This window comes from Lipotes vexillifer, unplaced genomic scaffold (genome assembly GCF_000442215.2).
Source record: "Lipotes vexillifer unplaced genomic scaffold, Lipotes_vexillifer_v1.1 scaffold1018, whole genome shotgun sequence".
Lineage (NCBI taxonomy): Eukaryota > Metazoa > Chordata > Mammalia > Artiodactyla > Lipotidae > Lipotes > Lipotes vexillifer.
Window position 1 is genome coordinate 2,059,743 of NW_006782724.1, and position 13,099 is coordinate 2,072,841.

A 13,099-nucleotide genomic window follows, 5' to 3' on the forward strand; every position below is an offset into this window, starting at 1 on the left:
TTTTTTTTTTTTTTTTTTAATTTCTGCTGTTCAGCAAAGTGACTCAGGTGGCTCTCTCTCTATATATATATATTTTTTTTTTCTTTTTTATGGTTTATCCCAGAACATTCAATATAGTTCCCTGTGCTATACAGTAGGACCTTGTAGTCCATCTATTCTCTATGCATCTACTAACCCCAGACTCCCAGTCCATCCCTTCCCAACACCCCCCGCCCTGTTGCCCCTGGCAATCACAAGTCTGTTCTCTATGTCTGCGAGTGTTGTAACGAAGTTCATTTGTGTCATATTTTAGATTCCACATGTAAGTGATATCGTAAGGTATTTGTCTTTCTCTTTTTGACTTACTTCACTTAGTGTGATAATCTCTAGTTGCATCCATGCTGCTGCAAATGGCATTATTTCATTCTTTTTTATGGCTGAGTAGTATTCCATTGCATATATGTACCACATCTTCTTTATCCATTACTCTCTCAATGGACATTTAGGTTGTTTCCGTGTCTTGGTTATTGTGAATAGTGCTGCTGTGGACATAGGGGTACGTGTATGTTTTTGAATTATAGTTTTGTCTGGCTGTAGAGGGTATCAACTTTTGAATGCTGCTGCTGGGAAGCGATATGTGTGACTTCAATCCCCAGATTTTATTGGCCAAAGTAAGCCACATGGTCACGCTGAAGGCCAAGGAGATGAGAAGTGTCATCTTTATGAATGTTTAGAAAGAGGAGAAAAACTGAAATTGTTGGTCATCATTCGCAATGCCAACTGAAGCGTTAATATTTCAGCAGTATGGCAAAATAGATCAGTGTTTCCCAACCAGATTGCCAAGAATGGGATATAAGTGTGCTGTAGATACTCATGGTTGAACTTCTTTTTTTTTTTTTTTTTTTTTTTTTTTTTTTTTTTTTTTCAGTTAGCGAGTTTCAGTTTTTTTTTTTTTTTTTTTAGTTTTTATTTTTTTAACATCTTTATTGGGGTATAATTGCTTTACAATGGTGTGTTAGTTTCTGCTTTATAACAGAGTTGAACTTCTTTATAGTGTTAAAAATGTGAAGGCATTTTTATTATAAAACAGGTCAGTAAATTAACTCACAATAGTGAAAATTACATTTGAATGCTCTTTCATGGCTTTCTGTAAAAACTTCCTGAAAGTTTTTATTATTTTTCTCTTTTGCTAAGACTTGCATAGACCCAAGTCTCCACATAGCATCTCCCCAGATCTTTTCATTGACCAAGTACTCGCCGCACATGGAGTGAGCACCAAAATGTCCCCTTTCCCACTGAAGCCCCCCAGTCACCTGATCATTGTTTTTATATCAGTGTGTTTATCCTAAGTGAAAATTTTATGCAAATGTTACTTTTATTATTCTTTCAATTTAATTTGCTTGCATCTTTTGCTCATACTTTTCTCCATTTAATTCTAAAAGAGAAGGTATATATAAATTTTATGTTTTTGTCAGGTACCAGAGAATTATTAACTTGGTTAGATTTCTCAGTTGTTTATTTCTTCTTCCCTCCTTCTTTTTCTTTTTTCCACTTTCTTCTTTTGCTTTTTTTCCTTTATTCCTGTTGGATTTTAAAGTTAACAGTCAAAATCTTTTCTCGATGGAAACCAATAGTTAATTTTTGTGTGTTTTTTAAAATTAAAATGTCTCTATTATGTTAAATTTATATAGGTTTTTGGAAACAAATTCCTTAGAATTAAATTGATTGGTTTTTCTGGACATAAAATTTACTAAATTACTAAACAGGACTGTAAGTTGCAGAAATGGATGGCTTTCAAAATATTTTTTGATTATCCAGAACTGTAAATAATGATTATATTTTGTACATTTGTAAGACTTTCAATTATTAAATTAAGTGAAAATTAGTATTCAGTATTCCAATTTAGATTACAGTACGTTTAATTTTCCAAGCTTTTCATATGCCTTATATTTAAATGTTTTGACAATGCAGAAGACCTGAAATATATTTATTTTATAGTTGTAATATTTATAATATTCATTAGTATATTATAGGATACTATTACTTATAGTTTACTATTTATATATTATATGTATATTATATATTATTTACACATAGATTTTCTGAAGCTATACATGCCTGCAGTCTCTTTTGTCTTTCGATTTCATTTTAAAGTATGTTTACTTTCCCAGCCCAGTGGAAAATGAAAAGACTTCAGTTACAAAAACCCCTTCAAATGTTTTCCCTCAAATTGGAATTCATGAGTCCTTATAATTATTCTCACACTTGGTCTAAAGGTTTTATTTGATGCAAAAGTGAGCCAGTGAAGCTACATGCAGGACTAATTGTGTGGTCACTGTACCCCAAAACAACCAATTTAGGCAGAAGAAATTTTGGATTCTCTTAAGCAGAAAGTAAGGAAATTCCTTTATGAGATTGAGTATAGCACTACATGATCAAGCTCTAAAAGCCATTTATGGGATTTTACACTTAATGCCTTAGGCCAAAATGCCTCACACAAAGGCAGAATTTCTTAGTTTACCAGCCTATATATGTATCATCAGTGCTATACTGGAAACCAAGGAAGCAGAAGAAATCGAAAAGGAGCCACTTTTGAATAATACACTCAGGAGAGGTACTGTTGGCATGTCACACACCATAGTGACAGCAGTAATCAAAAAGATGATTAGATCAAAAGAGTGATCATTGCATGTTGATGACTTTAAGGAATTAATAAATATGTTGGTTAATAGCAGTTGTTAGAATCCTTGAAGAGCATTATTCATTTTGAACAAAAAAGGAAGACAAACTTTTGTAAATCATACATTCAAAGACCCAAATGAACACTTTAAAGCAAGATTTTAAGCAAATATTACATGAGGCTGATGCTCTGGCCACAATGGCGTGAAGGTATATTGGCTATAAATGGTATGGAGATATAAACTTCAGGAATTTAATCTGAGAGCCCCATGATTCTGTTAGTTTTACTCACCTAGAAACTCTTGTATATAAAGGTTTGCTCATAAATCTTAAAACCACATAAATTGATATTATGAAAATAAATGGCAACAGCTTTATGCAAAGATCAGGGATTAGAAAACCATATTTGCTGATATATACCAAAGTGCCCAAGCTGTCCAAAGGACACTTTTTTTGCAAGAGTTTATTAGCTAATAGAAAAATGGATTGTGAGTGTGTTTGAATGTTGTTCACTGCAGATTTGTTGAAGGAGAGTTATTTGCTTGAAAAAAATAACCTATTTAACTGACATTTTGGAGCACCTGAATGAACTTAATTGAAAATCGCAAAGGCCATGTAAATAATATTACACATACTCACCAAGCTTATGGATTTGAAGCAAAGTTCAACTTTGGAAAAAGGATAGAAATGATTCATTTGTGATATTTAGTTGGTGTTACATTTTAAATCCTAAGGAAAAATTATTGACTGTTAGAGCAATACCTATATATGCTTGAAGTCAGGTTTTATCATTATTTTAAAATACTTAGGATGAAAAAATATGAAAACTTTTGCATTTCCACGAGGAATTTCAACATTGTATTTGTCAATTAAGAAAAAGAAGGACCAGGAAATTTAATCAGTATATCCCCGTGGTTCATGACGAGAAAGAACTTTCTGTCAATTGGAGAAAAAGTGATGAACTCTGTGCTACCCATTTGCTACCACCAACTTTTGTGAATAAAGTTTGCCTTGGTGGTAATTATCAAGGATTTGATGTCTCTGTCACAAAACTTGTTATTAAAAAGGCGTTTCATGCAAATAAGCTCAAATTTCTTATTAAAGATTTTTAAAAATTTTTTTGTATGGAAGTTTTATGTGTATTTAATAGTCAGTATGTTTCCCAAGACTCTGTATTTCATTTTTCTTATCATAATTATATGCTATAAAGAAAATGTAATGACTTTTTCCACCAACGTCCATATGGAAATTTCCAAACTGTCTCTAGTGTATCCTACTGTGCATGTGTGAAAAGGATTGGTGGAGACCCTAAATGGTTCTAGGAAAAATTGTTCCTCAAATTGAAACTCAGAAAGGGCCTAGAGTAAGCAAAGAATATCTAAGCAGATTTATGAACAAACCTGCACTTGGTAACCTTTCTCCATTGGAATCTGTAAGTAAAAACACCATGAAATCCTTAATGTTGAGACAGTTCTTCTCTACCTTCCTCCCTATCACTTCTTCACTAATAGATAGCTAGCTAACTCCTTAATAAATATTGCCCTGTCCCCATAGAAGGAGAAGGTCTGTTAACAGTGTGAAACTATTTCTGTTTTCCCAATATGCCTTCAGAAATAGCAATTAATGTGGGAAAAAAATACAAGAAAAAAGTCAAAGATATATTTAGGCACAAAACTATTTTACAGTGTTCTCTTATAATTGTTTCTAAATATGGGTGATGTTTTACTCAGGCAAAAATTATAAACTATGTGTGTATTTGCACATTTTCATTTCTGTGGTTTATGCAGTGCTATTAACTGCTAATACATTTAATATATAAGATCCGTGGTTTGCCATTAATATTTTATAAGGATATTATGGTTTTATGGTCAACATCAATTTGAGGTATTGCTTTAAGAGTCAAAAGTACTTTAAAATAATTATTTCACTGGTGTTTAATTTCATATTAATCATATTAACAAAGTTTTATGTAGGCTAGAACACAGTAACCACATATTACATGTAAACTATGCAATGGCTCTAATAATAAAGTTCTTGTTTAATATGATGATGTTTTTAGGCACAAACATTTAATTGTGTGTAGAGTTGTTTTAAATTTGAATGATCCAGTGGATCAAGTTTGTTTTTTCAGTTGTCTAAGGCAATTTATTTCCTTTTCTCCTATGTTTTGAAATTCTGCAGCTTCTACTCTATTTGAGCACTTAAGCAAAATTAATGTTTTAATGTAAAGAAGATTGTCAGGAAAAAAAATATTTCAAGTTGAGTTCGATTGTTTTTAAAATAACAGAATTTCAACTTTATTACATGTCTGGTAAAATACTATGACTTTCATGAAACTACATTCGGTATCTCCATACATAGGGCGTTTATGTAAAGTTATTGATTCAGTTATATTATCCAGCTCCAGCTAATACCACGTTGGGGCAATTCACTGGAACTCATGTTTGGGAGAGACAGGATATTGACAACTATCTACTCCTTTCAAATATCTAATAATATAGCTAGTTCCCCTAAAGGAAGTATTTTTTAAATTATTAATAGACTATTTTTTAGAACAATTCTAAGTTTACAGAAAAATTGAGCACCAAGTGAAGAGTTCCATATCCACCCCACCCCACAGTTTTCCCTGTTATTATCGTTTTGCATTAATGTGGCACATTTGTTACAACAAATAATGATACATAACTGTAAAGTCCTTAATTTTACTTCAGGGGTTCACCCTTTGTGTTGCTCAGTCCATGAGTTTTGACAAATGCGTACTGTCACGTATCTGCCATCACAGTATCATACAGAATAGTTTCACTGCTAAGGATGCATTTTAATTTCAAGTAAATGTATCATCACCTTTTCTTAAAAACCTATACATTAAAAAATGATCAAACTGCTTCATATTTTGGAAAATAAAGGTTGAAAATCGTATTATATTACTCAGAATTCTTTACCTACTATCCATTAGGAAAATATGTTAATAACAGAAACAGCGTGGTTCCAGTGAACTATATATTTCTCCTCACAAGTCATATAACTATGATGTTTGCCTTCCTCATCTCAAAGTGAAAATTTACATCTAATCTTAATTTTACCATGTCCCTTGAATATCTCGTTCTCCCTTTCAAGTGGCTTCTGTCCACTCTTCTTTTTATTTTTAACCAGGTTTTTTGGTAAACATATTTTGCCATAGTCCTCCTGAAAACCATTTTGAAAGTCCATAAATGGTAAATAAATATATTATATAAATTATAAATATGTATTAGTGCTGTAACTAAGATTCTATAACATAGCGGTTTTCCACTTTTTTCTATTAATTTCTATGTTTCTGTAAAAACTTTCTCCTAAGTAAGTTTCAGCGCTTGGTGCTAGGGCAGAAGTGAATCTGGTCTCAATTTTGAGAAAATATTCATGGTGCATCTAAGTCATAAATGAACAAAACAACACACAATACCAATGGTTAACCAATGGTTGACCAATGGTTAACAAATGGAATTCGTGTATTATCCATGTATTAGACTACAGAGTGGGTGGTTTAAATGACAGAAATTTATTTTCTCACAGTTCTGGAGGCTGGAAGTCTGAGATCAAGGGGCCAGCCAGTTTGGGTTTTCTTGAGACCTTTCTCTTTGGCTTGCAGATGGCCGTCTTTTCCATCTTTCCTCTATGTATACGTGCATCTATGTCCAAATTTCCTCTTCTTATGAGACACCAGTCATATTGGATGAGGGCCCAGCCATATGAGCTCATTTACCTTAATTACCTCTTTAAAAACCGTATCTCCAAATATACTTATATTCTAAGGTACTGGGAATTAGGGCTTCAGCCTGTGAATTTTGGGGAACAGAATTCAGTCCATAACACTCATTGAAATTAATAAGCTTTTTAATTTGCATGACTTGAAAACAGTAAAACCTGGTATTTATTGATTAAGCATGTGAACCAGGCATATTTTGTGCATTAAATCACAACCACAGGATGAAATCAGGATTGACACTTCACTAAGGAGAACTTTTTCATTTGGCAATGGACCTTGAGTTGAGGTATTGATTCCACTGGTTGAATGTACAAAGGGAATTATGTAATACAAGACCTTTCTTTAAAACTGAGTAATGCCACAAATGCTGCTTATTTTAATATTAAAGCAAATGAAAATTACCAGTTGTTTAAAAACAGAACAATTTAATAGCAGAAATATTAAACCAATGGGGGCAGGAGTATTAGAAAAGCGAAACAATTTTAAGTAACTAACCATTATGCAATTTCCTCCCACGTGTTTTCTCCAATGTCAAACTCTCTGGGATCACCCACTTCTCATTCATAGGATGTGCAGCGACCCTTTGTAGGAAAAGGCACATTTTTTCCTTCTTTGCTAATACATTTTTTCAAAGGCCTCTATCTTTCCTAGCCTGCATCTTTCTGACACCTGAATCCAAATAGGTGAGCTGAGTACCAAATTAGCCGAAGTCAGTGGCAGTAACAGTGAGTGTGAATTTTTCTCATTTGCCACACACTGTCATTAGCCCGTGAGCGGCTCAGCTCCTCCCCTCTGTGGGACATTCAAGCTATGCTCCAAATGAAGAACTCCTTTTTAATATGCTAGTTACTTTGGTACTTTCAGAGATCTAAATGTGGCATTACTCTCTTCCCAAGCATCTATCAAGCTTTTTTACTTTACTTTCATTGTCTATTAAAGGTTTAAGACTTGAGTCATAAGTTGAGTTAGATCCCTTTGTGCTCCTGTAAGGCAAACAACCACTAAGAGTCAAACAGCTTGGAGCATTGGTGGCTTTCTGAATTTTCTTCCCCATCTGTAGAACAGATAAAATGATTCCTACTTTGGGTGGTTATTCTTAAGGTTAAAGTAAATAACCTTAAGTGTCTTGTTCAGTGCCTAGCATTCAACAAATGTTAATTCATTTTCTTTCACAACCCAACACCCTAAGTGTTCATCATCATATGAATGGCTAAAGATGTGGTACACACACACACACACACACACACACACACACACACACACACACACACACACAATGGAATACTACTCAGCCATAAAAAAGAATGAAGTTTTACCACTTGCAGCAACATGGGTGGACTTGGAGGGGACTATGCTAAGTGAAATAAGTCAGACAGAGAAAGACAAATACTGTATGACAGCACTTAGATGTGGAATCTAAAAAATACCACAAACTAGTGAATGAAACAAAAAAGAAGCAGACTCACAGATACAGAGAACAAACTAGTGGTTACCAGTGGGGGGAAGGGGGGAGGGGCAATACAGGGGTGAGGGTGGGAGTTACAAATGATTGGGTGTAACATAGACTATAGGGATGTCCTGTACAACACGGGGAATAGAGCTAATATTTGGAATAACTGTAAATGGAGTGGTGCAACTTTAAAAAAAATTTTAATGAAAATTTAATAATGTAAAAATAAAATTTGGGGGGCTTCCCTGGTGGTGCAGTGGTTGAGAGTCCGCCTGCTGATGCAGGGGACGCGGGTTCGTGCCCCGGTCTGGGAAGATCCCGCATGCCGAGGAGCGGCTGGGCCCGTGAGCCATGGCCGCTGAGCCTGCGCGTCCAGGTCCTGTGCTCCACAACGGGAGAGGCCACAACAGTGAGAGGCCCACGTACCACAAAAAATAAAATAAAATAAAATAAAATAAAATAAAATAAAATAAAATTTTTGTGTTTCATGATGCTACATTTTATTTTTAACCTAATCAGGATATAGCTTAAGATGAATAGTTGTTTTTGCCTTTGTGATGTAATTAGTCTTATGTATTTATTATCTTTTGCAGTGAAGTTTAGCAACTGCAACGGGAAAAGGAAAGTACAGTATGAAAGCAGCGAACCAGCAGATTTTAAGGTGGATGCAGATGGCATGGTGTATGCCGTGAGAAGCTTTCCCCTCTCCTCTGAGCACTCAAAGTTCCTGATATATGCTCAAGACAAAGAGACTCAGGAAAAGTGGCAAGTGGCAGTAAAATTGAGCCTCAAACCAACCTTACCTGAGGATTCAGTGAAGGTAGAGTATCCGAGTATGGCTTTGGATGGAGTTATGTTTGCAGATCAGAAATGTGCAGCTTGAACTAAATACATACTTTGCATCACATTAGTGGGTGGCCAATATTTGACTTTGTATCAACTTCATTTGCTACAATAGTATTTTGCTGTTTTTAACCTTATGCTTAGACAAAATGTATTATCAGCAATCCTAAACTGTATTTGAAAGGTTTGTTTATACTTTGAGATTTATAATTTAATTTAAATTAGAAGTAGTTGTTTGTTTTAAATTTCTTAGAAGCTTTATAAGGTGTTAAATTTAACCACAAAATAAACAATTGTTTGTAAGATGTCACCAGCCAAATTTATTAGATGGGAAATACAGATTTATAGTAGTAGAAGGAAAGCATTTCTGTCAAGGAGTACTGGGTTGTTGTCTTGTCTCTTAATAATTAAATTGGGGAGTATGAATTATTTATACTACCGACATGACTTTTAGGAATAATGTACTCCCTCTGGTGGAAGCTGCTATAAGCCAAGATAAAATAAATAAGATACATTTCTAACAGAGTAAAGTTCAGTTCAGTTCAATATTTATTGAGCACTTATTTTGTGTAAGGCACTATTTTAAGAATTTTAAATAGAAACGTTAACTTCCTCAGTAAAGTTATGATAACATTATTAGTTCTGAATATTCTAGTCCTTTGAGTTGATTAATATAATTTCAAGTCCATGATTTTATGACTATTACATTTTCTTTTTTTTTTTTTTTTTTTTACATCTTTATTGGAGTATAATTGCTTTACAATGGTGTGTTAGTTTCTGCTTTATAACAAAGTAGTTACTTCTCCTTTTTCATTTCTAATTCTATTGATCTGTTTTTTTTATTTTTTATTTTTTTTTTTTTTTTTTTTTTTTTTCTTGCGTTATGCGGGCCTCTCACTGCTGCGGCCTCTCCCACCTGCGGAGCACAGGCTCCAGACGCGCAGGCCCAGCGGCCATGGCCCACGGGCCCAGCCGCTCCGCGGCACGCGGGATCCTCCCGAAACGGGGCACGAACCCGCGTCCCCCGCATCGGCAGGCGGACTCTCAAGCACTGCGCCACCAGGGAAGCCCGACTATTACATTTTTTATATTTATTGTACTGTAAGAGATAAGAATACACACATTCTTTTCTGGTATTTAATTGTAAATGTGATATACACAGCCATAATCAAATATGAATAAATATTAGAGAAAAAGATATTTTTTTCTCTTATACCAATGTTGGACTTTCATTATGTGAAATGTAATTTGTTAATCTATTAACTGTTAGGGGGAATCGTGTCATTTGGGTACTATAAAGTAAGGAACTGGTAACTTGAGTGAAAAGATGCTTTGGTTGTTGTTGATGATTCGCTGTGTTCCAGCAAACTAGCTTGGATCTTTGCATTGAAGCAGCAAGGGCTAATGGCTAAAATGTCTACAGACATAGGGAGAAACAGAAGAAAATGTTGACACCCAGCAGAGATTAATACCCCATGTGCAAAGTGGGTCATCTACAGCATCCGTCACGACTGACATAGGTTTAGAATAAGTACAGCATTAATTCTGTGGGATTTAATAGGGCCATAAATATTTGAGACGTTCCTTAGCAGTATGTATTAAACTTCTTTTGAAATCCAAATTATATTTTAGCACATCAAGATCTAAATTTAACGTACACAGTAGCACATTACCTGAACTATGGTTTAAACTAATGAGAAAGGTATAAAAGGGTACTATTAAATTTTGCTCAATATTAACTACTATCTAAGATGGCTTATAGAAACTGCAAATAGTTTACACAGCTGTGCCACATAATAAATTTTTTGGAATTCAATTTTTCAGTGAACACTGTCACCCACAATTTTACGGTGTTTTCTATTATTTTAATAGGGGGACGAGGAGAGGGCCTCCAGACCTATTTTCTTGTTCATAATAAACTGTGATTCCTACGCTTACAGGTATCCATTGATATTGATGTACTTTCAGAAAATGTTTTCCTAGTACTCAGGAATGTCTTCTTGTATTTTAATGCAAAGGAATCACGAGAAATTGAAGAAATAGTATTCCCAAGACAATTGACTAAGCACAATGGCTACCTACAAAGGCAGAAGAGAGACTGGGTTATCCCTCCAATCAACTTGCCAGAAAACTCCAGAGGGCCTTTTCCTCAAGAACTTGTCAGGGTAGGGTGGCACAATTTCATTGATCTCCATGGCGTGTGTCAAGTGTATGTTAGAAGTGCTTTTGTCTCTTTTTTCACAAGGTAGAGTTTACAACATGTATGTACTAAAATTTGTTTTGTATTGATGAAATGTCTGTAGTGTTATAAACAGTCTCTTCTCCATTTTTTCATTACCTCAGATTATTTATGGATAGAGCACTCTGTGGGTCAGTCCTGTATTTCATGGATGATAAAGTTTGTTCAGTGTCTGAATACATACGCCTTAGCTCCAACATGTTTCACACCCACACTGTACCCTTTCCCACACCCCTTAGCTTCCCTGTCTGAAATCTGCACTCCCCGTGATGATCTTTGCCCTCTACAAACAGCTTTTGGGCCAAAGAAAAAATAAAGGGGCAATCATTGCTAAAAATGCCAGTACCAAGTGCGTTTGAAAGTTTTCTAAAGAAATAAAAAATGACCTCTGATACCATTAACAGACTCCCTGGGGCTGTGCAAAAACAGGCTTTCAGAGCTGAAGAGTGAGATTTTTCTCCAGTTACTCTAAGTGCATACCATCAGACCCAGAGAACAAAATGACAGATATCTCTACACGTTTAGTAAAATGAGCAACCTTTTATTTATTACAAAAAGAAAATAAGACAAAGTCATTGTATTCCCATCTAGTAGAAAGTAAATGTTTCTGTATAGGATTAATTTAACATTCCAACAGATACATACAGAAAGCTGTATTTTTTAATAAGTCATTTATTTGTGTTGTATAGTCTATGGTAATGTGCATTATAATTCAGTTGAACAATGAAAGACGTAGCCCCCAAATCGAGGTGTTTTCTGTGTTTCTACTTTAATGGAGAATGAGAAAAGGAAAGAATTTTGCCTTAGCTAAAAAAAACAAAACAAAACAAAAACTGGATTCTGTTACTGGATTAAAGGTATTTACCTAATACACAAATATCTCGTATCCTCACCTCCAAACAGTATTGCTCAGCTGGCCCTTTCTCTGTACTGTTCTCCTTCCTCCCTTTTTATAGCCTGTTCCTATGACCACTCATCTGTAAACTTATTTTTCCGGGAATTGTTGTATTTGGAGGAGCAGGCAGTGAGCCTATAAATGGGTATAATTTTTAAGAGTAATAGAGATACATTATAAAATCATTTCTTGCGTGCTTTGTTATTAATAAAGAATTTGGGGTATTAGGTGCCACCTTAAAATAACGTGGGAAGCTTTGGTTGCAGTGAAAAACATCATCACGATGCAAGTACAGGAATCTCACTTCCAGGCTCAACCATAATCTTAGAGTTCCCATGTGAGGCTCTTGCACACTATGGTGAGACGATTATTTCTTATCCTAACTCGTGCAAAAAGTAAATAATTTCTATCTTCATTAAATTGGACACCTGTTACTGAGTTAAATATTCTAACCTCCAGATTCCCAGGAGAGACTTTGATTCTGTTTAAAAACTGATGCTCCTTAATTTTGACTTTTGCACTACTCCTAGTGAGTGTTCTTTTAGATGTTAACATTGCCCCCAGTCCTTCTGGTGATAGGTGACATCTCGTTTTGAAGCCCATCACCCAGCAGCAAAGAAAAGGGGCAGGACAGGAAGAGCTTCAAGGGTTTTTCTGGGAAGAGATGGTATACATTTGTAACTGGAAGAGACCGTGAGGTGTGGCATGCCCTGTCTCTGATAATGAGCTTATTTAGTCCCTTGTTTAATGTGATTGTCTTCTTGACCCTCAGATCAGGTCCGATAGAGATAAAAACCTCTCTCTGCGGTACAGCGTAACTGGGCCGGGAGCCGACCAGCCTCCAACTGGTATCTTCATTATCAACCCCATCTCAGGTCAGCTGTCAGTGACCAAGCCTCTGGATCGCGAGCTCATAGCCCGGTTTCATGTAAGATTTCAGCCAGCTGATAATTCTCTGTATTAATACTCTTCCAAATATGTGCAGGGCTTAACATTTGCCTCTCACATCAGTCTTAAAGCTTTGATCCTGAGCATTCTAACACCAGAAATGTACCTGTAGCCTTTTCAGTTTATTTTTAATAAGTTTACTGTTTTCATAAAATTGATGAATGCTCATGGTAAAAAGCAAACAATGCCAAAGAAAAAACTAAAACTGCTTAAAATCATATTACTGTTTACATGCTGATACTTGCCTTCAGATACGTGGCTAAGAATTTATAAGAACAAATTTACATGAAAGGGGTCAATACTGTTTCATATAAATTATAT

At 35.0% G+C, this 13,099-nt stretch overlaps 1 protein-coding gene across 2 annotated transcripts in view; it reads left to right on the forward strand.

The window, feature by feature from the left end:
• The window catches only part of CDH2 (cadherin 2), a 219,928-nt gene that overhangs the window by 148,152 nt on the left and 58,677 nt on the right, over positions 1–13,099 (forward strand). For both annotated transcript variants that reach the window (XM_007455364.1, XM_007455365.1), the window contains 3 exons: positions 8,447–8,673; positions 10,715–10,861; positions 12,603–12,758. In XM_007455364.1, the coding sequence (XP_007455426.1) occupies positions 8,447–8,673; positions 10,715–10,861; positions 12,603–12,758 (530 nt within the window). The remainder of the gene's footprint in view (positions 1–8,446; positions 8,674–10,714; positions 10,862–12,602; positions 12,759–13,099) is intronic.